The sequence below is a fragment of the Brassica oleracea genome, chromosome C9 (genome assembly GCF_000695525.1).
Source record: "Brassica oleracea var. oleracea cultivar TO1000 chromosome C9, BOL, whole genome shotgun sequence".
NCBI lineage: Eukaryota > Viridiplantae > Streptophyta > Magnoliopsida > Brassicales > Brassicaceae > Brassica > Brassica oleracea.
This window is the reverse complement of record NC_027756.1, coordinates 54,226,714-54,250,839: the sequence shown is the minus strand read 5'-3', so window position 1 is coordinate 54,250,839 and position 24,126 is coordinate 54,226,714. Positions and strand designations below refer to the sequence as shown.

The 24,126-nt window shown below is 33.5% G+C and overlaps 6 protein-coding genes and 1 non-coding gene across 10 annotated transcripts; 3 read left to right on the top strand and 4 right to left on the bottom strand.

Annotated features, from left to right (window-relative positions):
* Window positions 1-1,194: 1,194 nt before the first annotated feature.
* LOC106316616 lies at window positions 1,195-1,664 on the bottom strand. The gene has a single exon (XM_013754499.1). The coding sequence runs from the start codon at window positions 1,566-1,568 to the stop codon at window positions 1,344-1,346; it is 225 nt and encodes a 74-aa protein (XP_013609953.1). The 5' UTR covers window positions 1,569-1,664; the 3' UTR covers window positions 1,195-1,343.
* Window positions 1,665-6,658: 4,994 nt separating this feature from the next.
* Window positions 6,659-7,707, top strand: LOC106318882. The gene is made up of 3 exons (XM_013757040.1): window positions 6,659-7,071; window positions 7,214-7,319; window positions 7,422-7,707. The coding sequence occupies exons 1-3, from the start codon at window positions 7,033-7,035 to the stop codon at window positions 7,547-7,549; spliced, it is 273 nt and encodes a 90-aa protein (XP_013612494.1). The 5' UTR covers window positions 6,659-7,032; the 3' UTR covers window positions 7,550-7,707.
* Window positions 7,302-13,377, bottom strand: LOC106318881 (actin cytoskeleton-regulatory complex protein PAN1-like). Of its 4 annotated transcripts, none has more exons than XM_013757037.1 (4): window positions 12,471-13,376; window positions 12,310-12,385; window positions 12,082-12,211; window positions 7,302-7,344 (listed from the first exon to the last, which is right to left on the bottom strand). In XM_013757037.1, the coding sequence occupies exons 1-4, from the start codon at window positions 13,257-13,259 to the stop codon at window positions 7,308-7,310; spliced, it is 1,032 nt and encodes a 343-aa protein (XP_013612491.1). In that variant the 5' UTR covers window positions 13,260-13,376; the 3' UTR covers window positions 7,302-7,307. The 4 variants fall into 4 exon arrangements, with proteins under 4 accessions (XP_013612491.1, XP_013612490.1, XP_013612493.1 ...); XM_013757036.1 differs by lacking the exon at window positions 7,302-7,344 and adding an exon at window positions 8,564-8,651 and having other exon boundaries at window positions 12,471-13,377; XM_013757039.1 differs by lacking the exon at window positions 7,302-7,344 and adding an exon at window positions 8,691-9,481.
* Window positions 13,378-13,730: 353 nt separating this feature from the next.
* Window positions 13,731-15,014, top strand: LOC106315824 (60S ribosomal protein L35-4-like). Its single transcript, XM_013753650.1, has 4 exons — window positions 13,731-13,906; window positions 13,990-14,125; window positions 14,459-14,615; window positions 14,735-15,014. Exons 1-4 carry the CDS (start codon window positions 13,903-13,905, stop codon window positions 14,807-14,809), a joined length of 372 nt encoding a protein of 123 aa, XP_013609104.1. The 5' UTR covers window positions 13,731-13,902; the 3' UTR covers window positions 14,810-15,014.
* An 88-nt stretch (window positions 15,015-15,102) lies between these two features.
* Window positions 15,103-15,176, bottom strand: TRNAR-UCG. The gene has a single exon. It is a non-coding gene; the product is annotated as a tRNA-Arg (tRNA).
* A 1,047-nt stretch (window positions 15,177-16,223) lies between these two features.
* Window positions 16,224-18,732, top strand: LOC106318856 (ankyrin repeat-containing protein At5g02620). The gene is made up of 3 exons (XM_013757005.1): window positions 16,224-16,837; window positions 16,907-17,316; window positions 17,682-18,732. The coding sequence occupies exons 1-3, from the start codon at window positions 16,516-16,518 to the stop codon at window positions 18,531-18,533; spliced, it is 1,584 nt and encodes a 527-aa protein (XP_013612459.1). The 5' UTR covers window positions 16,224-16,515; the 3' UTR covers window positions 18,534-18,732.
* Window positions 18,733-20,651: 1,919 nt separating this feature from the next.
* LOC106316268 lies at window positions 20,652-21,496 on the bottom strand. The gene has a single exon (XM_013754144.1). The coding sequence runs from the start codon at window positions 21,209-21,211 to the stop codon at window positions 20,726-20,728; it is 486 nt and encodes a 161-aa protein (XP_013609598.1). The 5' UTR covers window positions 21,212-21,496; the 3' UTR covers window positions 20,652-20,725.
* Between the last annotated feature and the right edge of the window lie 2,630 nt (window positions 21,497-24,126).

Genomic DNA, 24,126 nt, shown 5'->3' with positions numbered 1-24,126 from the left:
ATAATAAAATTTATAATCAGCTCGGAAATTAAAATTTATGTTGACTATTTGCTTAAATGGACAAAATAAAATATGTAATTAGTGCTTTAAAATACATCTCAAGTCAGAAAGAAGGCGAAAAAGGAAGAAGATCATCTATCTTTCTTTCGTTTGCTTCTGGTCAAACTACATTTCATTACTAAAAAGGGAAGAAGATCATCTATACATAAGAAATAAGCAAATACTACTCTTTGAATAGATTTAATATACTAACAAAATTCTGTATTTATTATTGAGTTTTGCGTCTAGTTGATACTCCCTCCGTTTCATTTTAATTGTCGTTATAGGTTTATTCACACAAATTAATAAAACATACTCCCTCCGTTTTTTTATATCTGACGTTTTAGAGAAATTTTTTTTATTCCAAATTATTTGACGTTTTCATTTTTCTATATAAAATTTATTACTAATTAATGCTAGATGACCAATGATATTATAGTTTCTATTTTATTATTGGTTAAATTGTAGTTGGGTAAACAATTAATAATGTTTTTGTTTAAAAAATTAAATGTTTCTTAATTTATGTGTACAATCCTAAAGCATCAAATATAAAAAAATGGAGGGAGTATGATTTTGTATATTTTCAAAATAAAAACACAATTACCTATACATCTAACCATATTTCAACTAATAGAAAAATAAAGTAGAGAATCTTAATAATAAATTTTGCATTGAAACTATAAAACAACACTTTTTTTTAAACGAAATTTTTTCTCCAGAACGATAATTAAATTGAAACGGAGAGAGTATATTTTATATAATTGTTATCTATACATAAGAAATAAGCAAATGCTACTCTTTGAATAGATTTAATATACTAACAAAATTCTGTATTTATTATTGAGTTTTGCGTCTAGTTGATATATTTTAATATAATTGTTTCCGGACTCAAAGCCTTTTCATATTTCAATGTAGAAGACCCACGAATCGCGGTCAATGTCAACTATAGCTTGTAAGATTCAGATAAAATTTTCAAAATGTTGTAATTTCTTAACATTTACACGAAAAAGGCAATTCTGAATCATAGTTTTACACTTTTACTACAGTAAATTTTGCTTGTCATGGTTTAGAAATCATCAAAAGTATGTTATAAACTTATAAGTTTTCCCCTGTATTATTCATTCAACACCAGCAGAAGTCCAAAATCATATAACATATGTAAATACGAAAGTACGATCGATTCGTTATCATTTAAGTTATTAAATAAAGACAAATCTGATCATTAAGCGAGAGCTTTAAAAGAAGACAGAAGAAGAACAACAAAATGGCTTATATTTTAAATTAAAACAAAGGATAATCTGATATCAATTAGAAGAGGCGTTCCCTTCCTTGCTATCATTGCCGTCCTTGCTGTGACGGTTTGCCGGAGGAGCTGCCGGAGATGGCGGAGGGATCTGATGGCGTGGTGGCTGAGAAGGGATAGAGGATGGAGGATTTGCTGTGAGAGAGATGTCTGAGAGATCCTCGAGAGAGATCGGAAAAACGGTCTGAGAAGGTCTTCTCTGGTGACGGCTTGGTCTCTCCGACATTGTGAGTTGCAGATTCAGACAAGATGGATAGGGAGCAGAGAAAGAGAAAGAGATAGAGAGAAAGAGTTTGATTTGTTTTGAGTGATGAGATCGAGATAGTGAGTTTATATAGGGAGGGTGAAAACACATGGGGTTTGGTAGACGGTGATTATCCGAATTGAGCGCATGTAATGGTAAATTCTTTTATTTAAATAATGGTGAATTTATAATTTTTTGCTATTATAAAAAGTATGAATTAAATGAAATATGGAAACTCTTTGCAAAGTAGAAAGATATTCGATAATGCATTTGAAGTAAGTGATTATCAGAGTTGAGGAAGAATTCGTTTTAAAAACTCTTTCCAAAGTACCACCATTGGTTCTATGTATTTAGTAATTATCTCCAATGTTTTCATAGTTTTATGTGCATGGTCAAATGATTCAGATCCGAAGTTATGAACAGTAAACATCTCCAACAAGTCAAAATACAAGTTACCTAAAAAGGTCTGACTTTACTTAGGCAAATGTTTAACTAAGATTTGACCATAAAATTATACGTGTTTTAGGTAAATAAGTTGTAATCATGTATCCATTAGATACACGAGTCCACGCGGCGTGGGAGATAGATACATGGTTAGTTGTATCTGAATAGTAGTAATTCTGCAGTATCTTATTGGTGAAAAAAGTAATTACTACAATTGATTGTAATCTTCTCCAATAACCATCAAAGTTCATTGCATTTAGTGGTAGCCGATAAGTTCACTGCATTTACTGAGAACATGTGACATGTAAAAAAAAAAGGTCTGACAGATATTAAAAACTCCCGATAAGATTTTTGAACATTAAATTAAGAACCCTCAATTATTTTATGATTGTAATAACTTTTCTTTTTCCTGCCTAGAGGACAAACATTTCTCCCCCATGTGGGGAGATGTCAGTCTCATTGGAAGTAAATGTTGTTACAAGTCCCATAGAGTCATACAGACACGTATGCAAATACGTATGCTGATTAAAAAATTTGAGTTGTTTTTCTTTTAAATGATCTATAGAAGTTACAGGACATATTGTTTTATATAAACATATAAATTTGCATGTTACAACATAGTATAAATTATAAGTTGTAGATGATTCAAACAAAAATGGGAACCTATACACAGAGGGTAAAGGGGTAAAAGACAAACACAGAGTTATGGACACTGCTAATTATAGATGAACGTGGAAGTTCGCTGGATCTCTAGCAACTTCAATAGTTCGTTGTGCCACTGCACTGGAGTCGGGATTTATTGGGCCTTGCGATTCTGTAAACGTGAAAATTGTTTAGGCCCATAGATATGACCAACGTTTTTTTTCACTTGAAATTCATTGATTGTTTCACAAAGGATTACAAACTAAAATTGAACCACAAAAAGAGTACAATGATCTTTTCCAATCCTAATACATAAATTGAAAATTTACCAAGACATTGCTAATACCATGCTAAGAATAATCCAAGCTTTTCTAAAGATCGTCAAGAGGAATTCATGCACAACAAACTGTGAAGACGGGCAGCAACACAGATGACCATAACTTGAAAACAGAACATGGCATCCCGTAGATATGACAAACGTTTACCAATCAAACTCGGAGGATAACTAAGCAAAATTTGTTTTGGAAGTGTGATCACAGCGCTAATTATTTGGGTTTTATTTTCGTTTTCTCTGAAATTGTTTAACTTCAACTGCTTTTACCAAAAAAAAAAAAAAATCATATTAGGGTTTGTTATGTAAATATGCATTGAGGTTAGATATTAGATGGCTTATAAATAGATGAATATTTATGCATACACTGCGAATAAAATTGCGTTAGACAGAAAAATCTATACTACAACTATTTTGAATTTATAGATTCTTATTGTTTCCACGTCCAAAGTATTTGTTGAAACCGGTACCAGCTGATGGATGTGTGTTGCAATAACTATATTGTATTAGTGATCTTATGAACTTTGTACCAGCTATTGAGTTTCCCAACAAGGAGTCCTTCGAAAAATACCGTTGCCAAACTTGGTGGTCCCCCAAAAGGCCAAAAGGTTCGAGAATCCAACAAAGGAAGATGTAGTGAAAACACACGTACATCGAACTCATGTCCCAGTATACTAAGTAGTAGTACATATAATTTGTGGAACACAGTACTGGGGGTTAGTTTTGATTTTATCGATGAAACGGAACGATGGGTTGAGAAAATAACAAAACACATCACATAATAGTACGTGAGTCGAACGTTCGGTTGTTAGTATTTTTTTGTTTCCAACCAACGTTTGTCGAGGAATTGCATTTTGGATCTGTTATTTGTAAGACTATTTTATAAAACATATTATTCATTATATAATATGGTATCATATACTCCCTCTGTTCCTTAATATTACATATTCTAGGAAAAAAATTTGTTTTAAAAAGATCCATTTTTTACATTTTTAAAACATGTTTTATTAACTAATTGCAAATCTCAAAAAATTTAATGCACTTATTGAATTTTTATTGGCTTAAAATTATGAAAGAAAGATAAACACAAAAAAATATGCAAATTTAATGTGTTTTATTAAAATGTGTGAAAAATTTAGAATATGTAACATTAAAAAACAGAGGGAGTAGTTACAACCTCTCTCTCTAGGCTATTACCATTACCCCATATGGGTTAAATGTTCCGGACACACACACCCGTGAACTATCCATCTCCATAAGTATACTTAGGGCATGATTATCGGCTGAGACATTTTTTTGTCCTTTTTTTTTTATTTAAAAAAAAAATTAAATGATGAACTAATTGCGAACCGCCACGTGTTAATGGGATCCACAAACAGTTAGAGACAACCCTTGAGAAGTTTCTTAATTAAAGACATTTGAACAAAGTTCTTAGAAAAATGTGGTGGGCTCCACACCAAAAACACTTAGACCAATGTTGGGACTACCAATAATCATACCCTTATATGATACACACTTGTTGTTTCTTTCACTGAAAAAGTTAGGTTGACGTTTGATTTTATATATAATGAAATGACATAACTGTTGTTGTTAAATCCTTCATAAAATTTAGCCAAACTTTCATTTATCAACCTAATATTAAAAGGGACTTTTTTTATTCTACAACACTGTTTTAGTCGTAGCACTAGCAACCAATACCAGACGAGATCTAATCTGTCTTACTTTTGCTCTAATTTTAATTATTCAACCTGTGCTGGTGTAAAACTAGGCCATGAAATAATATAATACTTCTGTTTTCGTTAGGTGAGATATGGGGTGAGATCAAATCAAACTAAGAACTTGAACCATCACAATTGAAAAACACAGCGGTTTTGAGTTGAATTGTAAATATAGTATTCATTAGTAAGATATATTTTTGTAAATAAAACTCTCACGGTCTAAATAAGTCAGTTCAAAACCAAAATTGTCGGTAGCTGGTAGGTACGAACAAACATGTAAATTATCGACAAAACACCATGTAAATCAATAGAGGTAGTTTGGAATTTGGTGGCATTACGACAAGGCAAAATACAAAAGAACATGATTAACCAGATACTAATGACATGAACACATAAAAGCAGTATTAAAAAAGATGCTAAACGCCCAAATAAACTCTCCCAACCCTAGTTTCATCGAGCCGTCGTCTCCATCGTTCACCTTGCCTCTTCGGTGCCTCGAGGCGCTGCGGCTTCGTCGTGGTTCTGTTGGTGATAGGTCTCTGTTTCTGGCGCCGCCGTTCACGAGTCTGTTGCTTGTCTGTGGTTCGTGTACGAGTTGGAGATGTTTCGTATCTAGGCTCCTCTACCGACTGGGCCGACAGTAGTATGAAGCTTCTCTTCGTCGATGAATGTGCCTCCTCTCCCGGCATCAAAGTACCTCGATAGCAAGGTTCACAAACGTCGCTTCTTGCTTTTTTCGATTCAAAGGCAAATCGGATATGCTCCGCCTGAGATAGAGGTCCCGGGACCTCAGACTTCGTTTACAGAGATTTTCTCTTTACGGGTCAAGATTAGGCGTTCTTGCTATTGAGTCAATGCTCTAGTTAGCTCCTCGTTCCCCCTTTGATATTGATTGGAGTTGCTTGAGAGAATGGGTATGATTTGTAGGCTTAAACGAATATGGCAGTGGTGTCTCTCGGTCTCTTAGATATTGGGGTCGCACCTTGCAGCTCGAGGAGGGAGTAAGACCCAAGAGGTGGTGATGCTGCGCCCCTTTCCCTTAACCGACTTAGAAGACGAGTTTGGTTGGGTTTGTTGAGTGCTATTAAGCACATGTGGTTACGTGTTGTCATGTCTATGCTGGAATTTAGGATCAGTTCTTGCCCAGCCCGGACTTAGAGGACGGTCCTTGAGCGGGTTTGTCTTTGTGTCTCAGAGGAAAGTATTGGTTCATGCAACTGTATGAAAGAACTTCATGCTAGCGTCGTGTCCCTCAATCTCCGGTTATCGGGTCTCTCTATATGTCTATATTGTTTATGCTCTTTCTCCCGACTCTTCAAGTGTTGTATCGATCTTTGTTGTCCTGTTCGCTCTAAGACAGAACGGCTTTAGGTTCGATTGTCTTTTGATTACATGTTTTTTTAACTTTTTTACCGTGTAATCAATCATATAGGTCTTACAGAGTTTGTGTCAACATCTCGTAAACTTCGAACGTTCATTTCCATATATTTACTTTTTAGCAAAAGAAAGAGAAAAAAAAAAAACTAAACGATAATGATTACGGTCATACTTTTACTATTAACCATATAGGTGGTTCCACCAACTTCACGTGATTAGGGCTCCATCGTGGCATCGTCACGTAAGCTTACCAATTATGCATTGCATAGTTCATTGCATTCCCCGTCCCGTCCCGTAAAATCTCTTGTAATCTCCTCTCACCCAATCATAAGCAGAAGCCCACGTGGGATTATGGGACCCATCACGATCCCAATGTTACAAGTCAGCTCTCTGCCAGCAGAAACCACCACCCCCTTTAGATTAAGGATAATATATTTAATTGTTAAATATTAATTAGTGAATATGTCATTGTATCATTTCTTCTATTTCTAGCTGCTTTATGCTCTCTGAGTCTCTCTCTCTTGTGACAAAAAAAAAGAGTCTCTCTCTCTTTTCTTACTTTATGTTCTTCTAATTATCAGTGTTTTTAACAGTTTTTCTATCAGTTATCAGGTTGTATAATCACTATTAGCCGATTCCATGAATATAAACATAAACATGTCAAGTTAAATTAAAAAAGCAACATACGTGATTTGAGTTTTAGATACCTGTAATCAATAAAAATAAAACAAACCCTTGTCCATTTAGGCTATTCCGTGACTATATATTTAAAAAACCATTTCCTCCTTTTTTTTTTCTTCTAGATATTCCGTCTTATAAATATTTTAATGTCCATCTTCATTTCTTTTCTTGTAGTGTTTTCACCTGCCTTCTTCTCCCTTCCTTCATCATTTCTCTCAACATAAGAAACTACTCTTCAAATCTCTATCATATCATGGGTCATAACAGCTCACAAGCATCTTACATACATTTGGTACCGATTTAATCACTTTTTCTTGTTCTCAAATTACTCTGATCTTGACATGTTGTCTCTTGGCTGATGCTGATTATATGGTATATATTATACGATCATCATTCCTCATCATAGTATACAAATTGTCTTTTATTGGACGCAGGTGCATCATTTGATAGAAGAATGTATAGTATTCAACATGGGCAAAGAAGAGTGTATGGATGCTCTGTTCAAGCATGCTAATATCAAGCCTATCATCACTTCCACAGGTGAACACACACATAACACACATCCCTGAGACACACACACACACACACATATATATATATATATATTAGATATGAATATACGATAACTGGTAAATTTGGCAGTGTGGAAGGAGCTAGAGAAAGAGAACAAAGAGTTCTTCGAGGCATACGAGAGAAGAAGAGAAGAAATACCGACCGAGAAAGAGACAGCTCGAATAATCCAAGATTTGCTCTCACGAACGACAATCTAAGATCACGACACCTTCTTTTACTTATACATACATATATGCATGTGTTTTTATATATGTATGTATGAATGAACCGATTCTATATGCTTTAAAATATGTACTTTTATTTTCAGAAGGGAATGAATAAACTTTCACCAATGGAAAATATACTTTTCATTTTACTTCATAACTGAAGATTTGTATCATCTTACAACTATGATACGATTTGTTTAGATCGTGGCGATTCTACGGTAAGAAAACTGACAGTCGAATATTATATATTTTTTCTTTAAATTCGTTTATCTTTAGTATTTAATACGAATGACTTCTATATAGTTTGCCAATGTAAATACTCAAACTCAAACCTTGCGTTTGAAACAAAAATTTGATATGCAAGATCTAAAAATAGTAGTCAGAATTAAACACTTCATATCATGTAGGGTTACTCAATCATCCAACATAATAGTTATTTTTTTTTTATGTCTGAACCGTTTAACACTTATTGACCATGATCATTGCCACAAATCATTAGAATTTTCGTGCTATATTAGCGGTAGGTAATTCGGGATAAAACTCTTTAATTTTGTGCACTTCGACATTAATTACTTTGAGCCGTGTTTAAGTAGAAAAGCCGGAAGAAAACTGTTAAGACTTAAAACAGACATCGAATGGTGGATGTGCCACGTGAAATACACGTGGATGTACGTGGGAATGTTCGTCACTACATAGAATTGCGTGTTAGGATTTTGTGATGACTGTTAAAAACTATGGTTGCCTTTTTGTTTTCTTGTCTTTTTATTTATTGCTCCCTCCATATTCAAACCCCGTATTTTCGGTCTATTAATTGGACCGACTCGACTGGACCATTCTTTAGCTTTTTCCGTATGTATAGAGATGACTAATAGTGGACGAACATCGGTATGTACTTGAGATGACAAATTTAGTTTCAAATCAATTTTATACATTATTCATTTCTTCTTATTTACTTTTACAATATTAATCTCATTCTGATTCCTGAGCCTGTAAAAGTTAATAGTTTTGGCCAGTTGATTTTCATTGGCTGTCAGTTGAAGCGTGACAAACAACCTCTTGTAAGAAACTTCGACATGGTCTATACTCGTTATAACTGAAACAATAGAGACTTTTTTTTTTCCATCTGATATTATTATTATAAAAGTACAGAAGCCCAAACACAAAACAAAAAGCCTATAGATAGGGTTCCAAACACAAAACTCAAACAAAAAATTAAACATAAAGACCCACACACTGGCCCAATCTACATTGGCCCAAACCATAACACGTGACACTGCTTTGTCTCCCCGAAGAAGAGACGTGTTGAAGCCTCAGCAAGGCACGACACGCGTCACGATTCCCTCACCACCACCGCCAAAGAGAAACACGCCGGAAACTGAACGGCGTTTCACCGGACTTCACCGGAAACTGAACGGCGCTTCACCGGACCTCGCCGGGAGCAATTGCTTACCCAAACTCACCACTTCATCACCTTTGCTTCTTTTCACTGGAGAGCGTCAAACGGGAAGTCGAAACCTCATCCAGAAACGAAGCTATCACCCAAACGATTAGGAATCCCTCACTCACCCTTCATGCACCATCACCACTTAATTTCAAATCATCAGAGAGCATCAATCGAACAAATCGAGATCTCATCCGTCACATCAAGCACGAAATCAACCGAGTCACCACTCGAGAAACCAGAGAAATCAAAACAGAACCGCCATCGAAACGAGAGAACCGCACGACGCGGAAAAGGAGCCGGCGAGAAAGATGCAAAAGGAGCCACCTTCTTCCGGAAACAAAGCCGGCAAAACCTGCTTAAAGAGCAACGACTTCCCAGAGGCAAAAACCCAAAGAAAAGGAATCAAAGAACCAATAGAGTACCGGAGAAAGCTTCATCTCATCTCATGGAGGAGAGAGAGAAATCCCGGTCTCCTTTAACTGAAACAATAGAGACATCTATACTATGTTAAAGTATTCCTAAACAAAAGGATCGTATTTGTTAAAATATATGACTGAAGTTAAATCACAAACAACCTACAATATTTGTTTATATTTCTATAGATAAAAACATGTCAAAGTGATTACAAACGAGATTAAATTCCTATTTCATATTGTTGATCTTGGACATCTGCTTTACAAGACACTGTTAATGTTTTCCCTATGGATGTTTATTTAATTTCCTTTACACCGTTTGCCAAATTTAAAAGAACAAACAATTACCTAAATGTAAAAGTTAATCAACATTGTTTCTTCAAAATTGAGTGTGGTACCATTTTTTTATTTTCAGCGTTTGCAAAACGAAATTTAAATTCTAGAAAGCGAACAAGAAAAGATGTCAACACCACAAAAGAGAAAAAGAGCAAGCAAGAAAACGAAATGTTTAAAACGACAAACTTTGGAAACACCAATGAATACGTAATGTAATGTTTTTCATGCAGTTTCAGTTATTTTATTTTCTATTTGTTATTAAAAAAAAGTTTTGGACGGTCCATTTTATTTCCGTAAACTTCGCATATACTTGTTGTTCTAACGTTAACATCACATTTGCTCGATCTAAGACTTTTCATGAACGCGTAGAAATCAAAAACAAAATTTCGTAGCCACAAGTTTTTTTTTTTTTTTTTTTGCTAAAAAAAAAGAAACACAAGATCACGAGTATAAGACGAAAAATAGTTCCAATGAAAAAAAATCAGCAAATGATGGGATTCTTATTTGTTGTGATTCAGTTATAACTTTTGTTTTGTATGAGTAATGCTGATACTAGCGGTAACCTAAAGAGGACTAACTTCTTAGACGTCCTGACAACTAGGTTTATTAGAATGGAAACTAGCGAAATGATTAGAAGTTAAAAACGAATCAAAGGCATTGGATAAAAACAGTGAGATTTTGTTTTATTTGTATTGATATGAAGGGATTGATGATGAAATCTACTATCTAAATGATGCCTCTATCGCGATCAAATGATGTTTTTCATTTCATACACACTTTAACCAAAATATTAAACTTTTTGATTTTTAATGTTAAAACCACTCAACTAAATTTGTTTTGGATAAAAACCTTCGGATCCCTAATAGGTCATAATTATCATTACTACTGGTAAATCTTTAGTTTAAGGGTTTCTACGTTAAGTAAACATAGTTGAAAGGTTTTACCATTAAAAATCCAAAAAATCAAAATTTTATAATATTATCTAAAATTAGTAACTTAAATTTTCAAAATTAGCACTTTATTTTTATTTTTGTAAATATATGAGTTTGATGTGCTTTTAACATCAATATTATATATGTATAAATTAAAAAGGTAAAAACCCATAAAATATAATAAAAATTATCTAAAGGTTTATTATTACATTTTTATTAGATAAGATATAATTTTTATTATCTTTTCTTGTTTTTTACATTTTTAACCTTTTAGTAATCTTATTACATGTAAATCTTTAGATAATCTTTATTATATTTTCTGGGTTTTTACATTTTTAATTTTATGCATAGATAATATTGATGTTAAAAACACATCAAACTCATATATTTACAAAGACAAATTTAAAAATGCTAATTTTTAAAATTTTAAGTTACTAATTTTTAGATAATATTATAAATTTTGATTATTTTTTTTATTTTTAATGGTAAAACTTCTCAACTATTTTTACTTCATGTAGAAACCCCTAAACTAAAGATTTACCGGTAGCAATGATAGTTATAACCTGTTAGGGTTTAATTCATTAAATAAAGTTAGTTTTGGAGTTTTTTCGTTAAATACTTAGTTTGAGAGTTTTTACCCAAAACAAATTTAGTTGAGGAGTTTTAATGTTAAAAATCAAAAAGTTTCGTCAATGAAGATTTTTGAATCCTCATAATCAACCATTCCAGCTTCCTAATCCATATACGCCCCCATAAAACCCACTAGTACTCTTAAACTATTTTCGATGTATTTTGCTACTTTTACCTCTAAAATAGAGGAACTCTATAATAGATGTGAGATATGCTCCAATGTATTTTCCTAGAATAGCAATTTCTAAATATAGAGTAAAAAATAGAAGAATGTTATTTCCTTCTCTATAAATAGAGGAAAATATAGAGATCTCTATTATAGAGGAAGAAATAGAGGTGAGTTGGAGTAATTTTACTTCTAAATATTATTATAGAGGTGAAAATAGCAATGGTTTGAAGATGCTTTTGAACTCCAAGTTTATTTTGACAAAAACATGTTATCTCTAGAAAGCCCATTAAGCCTGTAAATCTCTAAATTATTTAGCTAGTAAAAGCCCCAAGATAAGGCAACGCATTTTGATTCTCTCAACAGCATTTTGTTTTGCTTTGGTATCTTCCCCTTTGGTAGAATCAATTTTTTTTGGTAAACTGCTCCGATACTAACTACTTAAGAAATTTTGTAAATTCTGATGCCAACACAAACACAATTAACTTACAAAAGAGAGCAAGGTTTTCACAAACTATATTCCAAAATAAACATAACAATACTGAAGAAAACATAGCAATAAACTTAACAGAAATTAAGGAATACAGGTGTAGAGAGATTACTTCTGAATAGTCTCTGGCCAGACTTGGGCGTTTTTAACTTTGGAAATACTCGCTAGCACAGTTAACGGCGTTACGTCTCCCGTCACGGTAACCTTCTTTGCGGCAAAGTCTATGTTAAACGACGTCACGCCTACACACAACGACCAAAAGCCACCAAAACAGAGTATTTTAACAACCTTAAAGATCGACAGATAAATCAACAATATAAATAAGTTAATTGCTGATTACCTTTCAGTTTTGAAAGATGTTTCTTGACTTTTCCTGCACAGCCTTTGCAGTGAAGTGACACTCTCAAGACTACCACCTTTGAAACAGACACTGTTAGGTTTTGTTTCAAACATAACTTCATACTTACAAAATTTAAAGTAATATTTTGTTCGATGATTTACTTGGTCGGAAGATGAGTTATTCTCCATTGGCGGCGGCGACGGTGGAGGAGGAGGTGGTGGAGGTTGTGGAGGAGAGAACTTGAAATCCGGAGAAGAAGAATCTTTGTCTTCAAGAGAGCTCTGAGAAGCTGTCGGAGAAGCTTTTGTGGGTTCAGACAAAGGATTATCCGGAGACGAAGCATCTTTAGTGGGTTCAGAGAAAGGGTTATCAGGAGACATAACCGGGTCATAGTCCAAGAACCCATCGAAGAAACCAGGTTGCTTCTTCTCCAAGAAAGACTGAGAAGAAGATAAATGCTTAGAGGCGTTTATTACCAATGTATCTTCATGATTCTTATCCAAATCATCATCCATGGTTATCTCCGGTTCAATAGGTAATGGAATCGGGTCAGAATCCACAAACCCGTCAAAGAAAACCGGGTTGCTCAATAAGTACCTTGAAGAGCCTTGAGGAGTGTCACTGGTAAAACAACTAATGGGTGACTTACCAGCGTCAAATTGACTTTTCTTGCTCTTCCTCTTCGAAACACGTGTTGTCTCGCTGCTCTCTAGACCAAGTCTAGTCTTGAGAGGAGTATGATACGTAGAAGACGAAGAAGGAGGAGCAGATGAGGAGTTATGGTTAGGAGAAGGTGGAGGAGTGAACCTCCGGCCGTCACGTATGATTGGGTTATGACGGTCGATGGCTCGACCACCGAGCCGGACCGTGGGCGAAGAAGAAGAAGGTTGTGAGGGTTGGTCCATGGTTGAGCAAATGTTTCTTGTTGATGCTTGAGATGCACATAACATTTTTAATGCCTCTTTTTTTTTTTGCTTATGATGGCAAATAGTTTTAAGAAACAGTCTATAGTTGTTGTATAGAAATAAAAATGGGGAGAGGTTTCTATGGTGACATAAATGAAATAAATGTATGTTTTTTGGTTCTGTTAAAAGATATTTTTTTCGTTGAGAGAATCGACTTTAAAAAAGGTTGTATTGTTGTTATTCGGATTCTTATCAAACCAATGTATTGAGATTGTTAGGTGGACTTTGAAACCGTGTCGAATTATTGCGATTCGAATGAGCTGATGGCCATGCCTTACTGATAATTTCGAATCTAATTCTCATAAAAAAACCATATACCAAAAGAAAGTTGAGAATCTGATGCTTTTGGGGGCTTATTGACGAACTGATTCCTCTCTGCTTTCACTATTCCACTTTTCTCTCATCTTTTCCGCCTACAAATACAAACCCATGAAGTGTGTTCTTTAGTAGTAATATCGCCCATGACTCAAAAATAAGGTTATTGGGCTTTTACGGCCCATTATATTTGAGTTTTTAAGGGTTTTCAACTCACTCGCATCGTATAAATTGCCTGGTTCCTTAAAATTAGGGTTTTGCGACTGTTGGAGCCAGAAACGAGGAAGCAGAGTTCAACACCAGCAAGCTCACGATGGGTATGAAGATGAGCAGATAGATCCATTGAATATCCTTGCTTTTTAAATTACGTAGTTCTGATTAGTGTTTCACTGTTGTGTAGCAAGGATTAAGGTTCATGAGCTTAGAGAGAGATCAAAGACGGATCTTCAGAGCCAGCTTCAGGAGTTCAAGGCTGAGCTCGCTCTCCTCCGTGTCGCTAAAGTCACCGGAGGTGCCCCTAACAAGCTTTCCAAAATGTATGTCTTTGCCTTCTACATTTACTCATAACACAGATCATATATATACATTTGTTTCGAATTAGTCTAATTTATCATTTCAATTTTAGGATGACAAAAGCATTATTCGCATTGTCTTTATTGTTAGTTAAATCGAGAAAGTTAGCGTATGTTTTGGTTTTGTAGCATTTGGAGGAATATTTCATTTATATCATCACATTTTGTATATATAATGTGTAGTGTAGATATGCAGACCAACTTATATCTCAAAACTATATTATTTGTATTCTTAGGTTTTGTTGGGTTTTTTACTTGACAAATCTATTAATTGTAATATTTACTTTGATCTTTCAGCAAGGTCGTGAGGAAATCAATTGCTCAGGTATTGACAGTGATCTCCCAGAAGCAGAAATTAGCACTAAGAGAAGCATACAAGAACAAGAAGTTTTTACCTCTTGATCTTCGTCCCAAGAAGACTCGTGCTATCCGCAGACGTCTTACCAAGCATCAGGTCTTTATCCTCTCATTACCATTTTCAACACCCAGTTTTTGATTGGTTCTTGTTATAAAAAATTGATCTATCATTGCAAGTTATCCTTATCTGACATTTGTATATTATTTGTGTTGCAGTCTTCTTTGAAGACAGAGCGTGAGAAGAAGAAGGAGATGTATTTCCCTCTGAGGAAGTATGCTATCAAAATCTAGTTTCCTTGTCTCCATCTTAGCTACTAGAAATGATTCTGCGTCTTGATTATTTCGCTTATGTATTCTCCTTTTTTTCCACCTTTCATTTTTACTCAAGTTTTGTTATGAATATCTTTAAAAGACCTTGAAATTGAAGGCTTTGTGGTTTCATTTTGTAATCTTATAGTTGAAGAGGATAAATTAAAACAAGTCAGTTTGGCTAACAGCTTTATGGTTCGAGTGCTTTAGGATAATGAATGTAACATATTGCAGCTGAATGTGGTTGATTAAAAATAAAAACATAAAAACATTAACGACCACAGTGGGAGTCGAACCCACGACCTTTTGATCCGAAGTCAAACGCGCTAATCCACTGCGCTATGCGGTCTGGTTGTTAACAGTCGTCTCTTACATTCTGACGTCCTTTTGATATTTGTATATTATGCTTGCCCATAGCAACTAATTGTGTCACTCGCGTGAAGAGCGTGTCACGATACTTGTCCATGGAAACAGGCTAATAGCGATGTTTCACGGCCTTATCCAACTTTTGTCACAAGTGCTAGCGCGTGAGCCGGTAGTGGAACTAATCCAAGTTACCCAACCATGAAAAACACGATTCAGGAGTTTCAAGTTTCAACCCAACTTTCAACGATAATTAAGTATTTTCAACATTCCAACCAGAATTAAGTAACTAAATGGCCGTAATGTTTTGTATCAGTGTCCGTTGTTTTCCCACGTTCACACAGATAATATCCCCCAATAATGGAGGCTCCATTTATAAAAATATCTTGATATGTCATGTTCCAGTGACAATAGTTTTGTTTATCTATATTGTTCAGTGGCACAGAGGACAACTTCATTTCAGTTCAATTCTTTGTTTTCTATCCACTTATTTATTTAAAGTTGATACTATTTGTTTGCCGATAACATGCTTTGTTCTCGGCACTTCATGATATTCAATAAATTCTAGTCTGTTCTATCAACTTGAATGGTAATAGATTAAAAATGGAGAAAAGTATTCTTACTTTTTATTATAATTTTTGGCATCTTCCTGATTGTTATTCATGAAAGATTAAAATCTATAAGATAATACTTTTCTCTGATTAACAACCAATATCTGAAAAAGGGTAGTCCTCACTTTAGGCATCATACAATAGATAATACGCTTTTGACTTATTTATCAAATGTTTGGTAAAACTGTCATAGAATGAAAATGCTAAAATTAAAATGTTAAATTCAGATTATTTTTTTCATTCAAATTTATTCAAACTGTCGTTTAACCTTTTGTTTTTCATAAGCTTTTAAAACAATCATTAGTAACCAAATAAAACCGAGTTCAGTACATGTTTTATAATTATATCAATTTGCAATATCTCCAAAGCAAATATGCTGTTTAGTTCACAACTGTTGTTGCTCAAAAAAAAAAAAAAAGGTTCACAACTGTTTAGTATAAAATTAAATTGGAAATCAATAATAACGAGCAAGTGATGTACTATTTCGAGTCGACAGTAAGTAGGTCTGATAATGTTTATTGTAATAAGAAGATAATTATGATACGAAACAGCACAAGAGGCCAAAACCACGAGCAGAGAAGTTCTGTTTCTTCTCCAAAATTCATGTGACCCTTGTCGAATTCATTCCTCCATCTCCATCTTCTTCGATCTGTGTTCTTCATTTGTCTGGCCAAATCTCAAAATCCCGAAAATTCAACAAGAATCATCTTCATCATGAAAGAGGATAACAAGAAGACGATGACGAAGCAGATAACGGCGAGGCGCGACGACACGCCGCTACACACGGCGGTCAGAGAAGGCAAAACAGAGATTCTCTTAGAGATGATCGGCGAACACGACGACGACGGCGCAGAGCTGAAAGAGCTGCTAGCGGAGCAAAACCAGTCAGGTGAAACGGCTCTGTACGTTGCGGCCGAGTTCGGCCACACCGACATGGTCAAGATTCTGATGAAACACTCCGACTCCGTCTTAGCCGCAACCAAAGCCAAAAACGGCTTCGACGCCTTCCACATCGCCGCCAAAAACGGCAATCTAAGTGAGTTGACTTCCATGTGAATCTTTACTTTAGTTAATTTGTGGATTTAATTCGAATTCAATGTTGTAGAGGTTCTTGATGTGTTGATGGAGGCAAACCCAGAGCTCTCGTTTACATTCGATTCATCCAAAACGACAGCGCTTCACACGGCGGCTTCACAAGGCCACGGAGAGATCGTTTGTTTCCTGTTGGACAAAGGTGTGGACTTAGCAGCTATTGCGAGAAGCAACGGTAAAACCGCTTTGCACTCTGCCGCTAGAAACGGGCACACGGAGATCGTGAAAGAGCTGATTGGGAAGAAAGTGGGAATGGTTACGAGAGTGGACAAGAAAGGTCAAACCGCGCTTCATATGGCGGTTAAAGGACAGAACGCTGAGATTGTTGATGCGTTGATGAAAGCAGATCCTTCGTTGATCAATGCTGCTGATAATAAAGGCAACACTCCTCTGCATATCGCTGTCCGTAAAAACAGAGCAGAGGTAAGTTGTTGTTGTTTCAAAGTTAGTTAGTGTAACATTCCTGTTTTTGGTATAAGTTAAAAAGCTAAAGAGAAATTATTTGGTTAAGTATTTCACCAAATTATATTTACTTTTTCGGTCATACCTCCATAAAAAAAACTCTTATAAGACCAGAGCACCAAGAAAAGTCACGTAGTGATTGTAGAGTCAATAAACAAGTAATTAGAGCTTTTGAAAAATTAATGCACCACTTGTTGCATGGAATGAAACCAAGACCGAGTGAGCAGGCGTGAGAAACCATTAGTCTGGGCGGTCAGGGTTTTATAGAATTTTTCATGGTTTATTGTTGTTTCAAAGTGAATACTCTTTTCTTGTTTTCTTTGCAGATTGTTCAGACGGTTTTACAGTACGATGAAGTGAGTAGAGTGGCGGTTAACAAATCAGGAGAGACAGCTCTTGACATCGCTGAGAAGACCAGCCTTCACGAGATTGTATCGCTTCTTCAGAAGATCGGTATGCAGAACGCAAGATCCATCAAACCAGCTGCAAGTGTTGAACCATCAGGCTCCTCTAAGAAACTGAAAGAAACGGTCAGCGAGATAGGCCATGAGGTGCATACTCAGCTCGAACAAACCGTGAGAACTAGAAGAGAAATCCAAGGAATCGGCAAACGCGTCAACAAGATGCACACGGAAGGACTCAACAACGCCATCAACTCCACAACCGTCGTAGCCATTCTCATAGCAACCGTTGCCTTTGGAGCTATCTTCAACGTTCCAGGCCAATACACGGACGATTCGAAAAACGTTCCTTCGGGGTTTACACTAGGAGAGGCGAGAGCAGCTTCTAGGCCCGAGTTCTTGATCTTTGTAGTGTTTGATTCTTTCGCGCTCTTCATTTCTTTAGCTGTTGTTGTGGTTCAGACATCGGTTGTGGTTATAGAGAGGAAAGCTAAGAAGCAGATGATGGCGATTATCAACAAGCTAATGTGGATGGCTTGCATAATGATCTCGGTGGCGTTCTTATCGCTGTCTTTCGTTGTTGTGGGTGATAAGGAGAGGCCATTGGCGATTGGTATAACCGCCATTGGAGCTTTGATCATGGTTTCAACGCTTGGGACTATGTGTTATTGGGTGGTTGCTAATAGGATTGAAGGGTCTAAGTCGTCTCCAGCTTCAATGATGTCAGATGCTGATTTAGTTGATCACAAGCATAACCGGAAGCTTTATGCGGTTTGATTGGAATGAAAAAGAGAGCAGTTATAAAAACATTCAAGAACAGAGAGATTTTTGTATCCAGAAATAAAAGGAGATCTCTTTGTTTGTGAAGATTCTGTATATGTAATGTAAGAAATGAAAAATAGTATATACCATTGTATAAGCGTTTACATGAACATTACGTTGCAAGTAACATAAGAAATGTAATGGATTACTTATCGGCCGGGTCTCGCTTTGTGTAACGTAGACTACACAACTAACTCTTCTAAGGTGATCTAGGGTCTCCGGCCTTCAGAGTTCAGACTACGTGAAAATTTTACGCAATGATTACAAATGATTTCATTTGTAAGCAAATAATAAATTAACGAAGAATAAGAGAGTTAGATAATATATAGTCAGGCGACATACTGTCTCGTTGATGAGTCTTGGAGCTTAAGCGTCAGAAATCAAGCATGCCATGTTTGGTGTATGGCAATATCATGATTTGTTTTTTTCTTTGTTTTTAATATCTTTTGTAATTTTATATCCAATTATTGTTTTAAAACCACATTTATTCAATAAAATTTTGCCACCATCTCTGTTTCATCCGGAAATTATTAATTGGGAGTTTGAAGCTTTCTGTCATTATTGTACAAATGAAGCAACATTACTTGTCCACGGGACCACGTCTATCTAAATTCGATTTATAAATAATGTATGACAAATTAAGGAAAAATATCTTATGTATTCATTTCCGAGTTTTAGGAAATACATTCAGTTTTGGTTATCTTCCACGTAATAGTATTGTTGAAAAGAAAACTCATGACACGACAAAGGGTTTTCATATTTTAGTTTCTTTCGTTGTCGTGATTCGTGAATCGTGATTATGTGTGGTTCTCTAAGTCCCCACTAATCAATAATCATAGCAGGCGTGACACGGATTTTGGTAAGCACTTGAATATTAAATCCTCGAATTGTTCCACTCAGCTTATCCATCATGCACTAAACAACCTTCGTATAAGTGTGACTAATATATATTTCTTTATCATTTATAATTTGTAGATTGTGTAAGCCAAATCTTATAATGCGGTTTGTAAAACAACGGCCTGTTGACTCTTCCAGTATTAAACACGACGATGCCAACTTACTGAGTGGGACACAATTGAATGAATACTTTAATTTACCTCATTCTCTTCAGACTTCAGAGTCAACACAAAGAATGTTGGTGACTGAATATGCATAGATTATTAACACTGCAAAGGAAAAAAAAAACACTGCAAAGGAAAATGAATCAACATGGTACTTTTTACGTTCATAAATAATATTCGATATTATAAAAACGAAAATGTAGGTTTATTGAGATTATCTATTCCTACGCCAGAATTTGAGCTTTTTTGGGTGTATGATTGATGTTAAAATTTATATATACGAAGTGTTAGTTGAATCTTGAAACACATATATACATGATCATCTATATGGTCTATCTAGTAATTTAATTTGAAAGTATAACAACTTGGAAAATAATATATTAGCTACGATTCTTCTTTTACTTGTGTTGAACAACTTTATTTTACACTTTTACGGGGAATTTTTTTTTTTACACCTTTAGTAATCCATGGCACCCGATGCTGGAATTCCCCGCCTAATAGTTTTTCAATATAACTATTTTCTTGAGGTAAGAAAGCTCCATATTTAAAAAAAAAACTCATAACATGTATACTTTGCAATTCTAACATTATATTCACCTATTTAAGGTTTTTCTTCTTAAACGTTTCTTGAAAATCATATGTAAATGCAAAGTAATACATTGTCATAGGTTCATAGACTTTTTCGAGGTTTTATATGAAAACATTGCAAAATAACTATTCTTTCAAAAAAATTGTTATTAAATTTTTTTTATCATCAACATAACAGACTCATGAATTTGTTAAGATTTCAACATTAAATTTAACTCGCAACCAATATATTTTTGTTATTTTCTATCATCCTGAAGTTAACAAAATACTCATGCATGAAGAAAGATCATCTATATATACTACAAAACAATTATACAAAACCAAGATATACCATTAAAATTCTCTATACTACAAGTTTAAATACAAAACAAAATCAAAAGTAAAGAAAAAAGAAGAAGAAGGAGGTAGATAAACCAGTTTAAGATAACTCTCAAAACAAAGAAAAAAACTCAAATATTAATTAAAAGTTTAATACAAGAAGGTAATGCATGAACTTAGCTAGTTTGGATCAACAACATCTACGGTCGCAGCACAAGAGAGTAACCTTCGAAAAAACCGGAACATAACAGAACAAGCTTGTTCTCTCTTCTTCTGCTTCTTTCTAACTCTCCTCTTCTCACGACGGCGACTCGGTTTTGACTTCTCAACGATGACATCACTTTCCTCCTTATTCCTCTTCCTGAACGAGGCCGTTTCCTTAAACCTCCCTAGACACGAGGTTTGCGTCTCTGAGGGCAGTACCTTCGCCGATTTGCTCTTGTCATCGTCATCTTCCCGAGAGAACGTGTAGCTTCGAAGATACATCTGTCGGCATGAGATACTATCCACCACACGCGCCGTAGGTACGCCGCCTCCACGTCGGACGGAGCGGACGAACTCTGCGTCCGACTCAGGCCACTTATAGAGATTCACATAAGTGGTACGAACCGGCACGCGTGTGTCACGTGCATCGTCGATGCAGCTAGAGATGCATACTGAGTTCATGTTATCTAGTTTTTGTTGTTGTTGTTGTGTTTTTGTGATTATAACCCTTTCCTCCGGTGATTCTGCAGTGTGTATGTGTGGTATATATGAGTGTTTTTTTAAAAAGGTTTAGAGACGTGGAGGAATAAGTGAAGCTTAAATTTAAAGAAAAGATAAGTGGAAATGAAAGGAGATATGTTGAAAGAGCATGATTAAGGGAGGCAGGGGATATTATTTTACTTTCATAGAAGAGAAGGAGAAAAAGAATACATATGACAACTAGTGGTGGTGGGGTGGTAATGACTGCTTTTTTTGTTGTATTGTTTTAAAATCAAAGCAATATTAGTAGTAATTAATGAGAATGGGTTGTTATGATTTGGTGTGATTAAAATGTACAGTTGCTGTTTTTGTCTTGTTGAAATTGATAAGTAATCAGTAACTAGATTTTAACCCGCAGCGTCCGTGCGGATATTTTTTCATTTTATAAATGTATTTAATATTATTACAAATATTTTAAATATATAATTTCCATTTTAGTGTTATATATTGTGTACCTTTATAATATTATTGTTTATATTTCTTATTCAGCAATATTAGTATATAGTGATTTGTTTAGTACATTTTACTTTGTTATTCATTTTTATTATTTACTAATATATTTTATAGTGATTCGAGTTAGTTACAATAAAATAACAACCTGAAATAATCAGATGGAGAACCTTCTTCAGAATATATTGTTTCTTTAATTTATACATTTTGGATATAATACATTTTTAAAATTTATTTATATTATAGAAAAGAAATATGTTTAAAAAAATTTATACTTACGTGTTGTGTTCAAAAAAATATACTTTAACATACATCATTTTAGTATTTTACGGGATTTACAAATAAAAGCATTGTTTTGTTTAAATAATATAGCCCTATTATTTTAGTAAATTTTGTCCATAGTAGAATCATCATATTATTTTAGTAAATTGTATTTATATAGGATATTTTTTGGATGTTATGATTTTTGTTTTTTAATTAAGATTTCAAAATATTAGATTGCATTAATATTTACCACATATATAGTTTGTTCTTTTTGTGGTGCATTTCAAGAGTTACTAGATTTTGCCCCGCGCTTTGAAAGCGCGGGATTTGTTTCTTTTTAAAATTTTGGTCAAATTTTGTTAATTGAAAGATTATGTATTTTTATGAATTTATTCGGTTAGAAAAAACGATACAAAGATGGAATTATATTAAATGATGTGGAATATAATTGGTTTTGAAAATTGATGAATTCTGATTGGTTGAAAATAAGAATATCTTTTTAGTTAAAATAATTTTAAATAGCAGTGGCATACTATTGTAATTAACTTTAAAAAGCAATGACATAATCCTATTAGAGATTATGCTTTAATAGTCTAAATTGTATTTTTCTCTATTAACTGCATAATAAATATTATTACTTCATATGGCTAATTACATATAATTACAATATATTTCCACAAAATTCAAATCATCATCATCATCATCATTATTAAGAGCATGAGAATGAGTGTACTAAAACAACAACGTAAATAACCATTACTCATGTTTTTTTGTTCTATCTAACATTTTATACTATTATACTGGACTTAAATAAAGAGAATGCGTGTGTTTGTCAGTATCTTACAATTAAAATGAGGAGTATATTTTTTTTACTTACAACATAAAAGCAATAACGAAAATAGAAATTAGAAATTTATAAATTGATTGCATAGAATATCAAAATATGGCAAATTAGTTGGTTAGCTAGATTATAGGAAGTAGTAGTTTTAATTTTAACTAAATAAGAAAAATACAATAAATATTTTAGAGTTATTAATTACTTCAGTGGCATATGATTGTAAATAAATTATAAATTTAAGGGTTAATTCTTATTTGTACTTCTGTTTTAATAGTATAGATTTTTTATTATTATCTATGATTTTATCTTTTGCAAAATTTGAAATATTATCATTTTGAGTTTGAATATTTATTTTCAAAATTTCATATTTGTTAAAAAAAACTTTGGAAAATTACACAACTATTTTGAGTTTGGAAGACTACATGAATTTTTTTTGTTATTACATTAATACATTATTTTATAAAAAAATATTTGAATTTTTCGTTATATTTTCTAATTTTTTCTTAACATATTTTTTTTTATAATTAAAATTTGATTTATCATTAATATTTTAAATGAATTACTAAAATTTCATAGTTTTCTAATAACATACTTTTTAAATAATATAGTATATGAACCAAAGGTTATTTTATAATATTATATTTTTGTATATAAACATTTTTAAAAAATATATTGTTGAGAGTTTCAAAATAAATAAAAAGATAATATATAGTTGTAGATATAAAAGTTTAACCTATGTTAATAAATTTATTTTTATATAAAAATATTATACAGTTTACGAATTTTAACCCATTTTAATGATAAGTGATAATTTATTTAAATGAAACAATCTTAAAAATAAATTTGTTAACTTAACTATTTAATATAATTTTTTCATATTTAATTCATGCACCACTTCTGTTTTTATATAATACATAATATTATTATAGAATTTATAAAAAATAGTATTGAATTTTTATTTTCTTTTTTATAATAAAAGTTTAGTTAACATTGATTTATAATATATTATATTTCTAATTACGAAATTATTAATGTGTTATTTTAATATAAATATTTCAATTCTTAATTAAGATTTTGTTAGATACTTTCTCAACAGATTTTATTATAATTAAAAAATTAAATTTATAGTTGGTTTATTATTTATGTAAATAATTAAATATCTCATAAGAACTAATTTTCTAAGTTGTCATACTATGACTTGTTAAAAGTAGATAAAAATAAGACTCTAAATTAATAGATTAGATACGTAAAATACTAGTATAACATAATGATTATGTGATTTGCA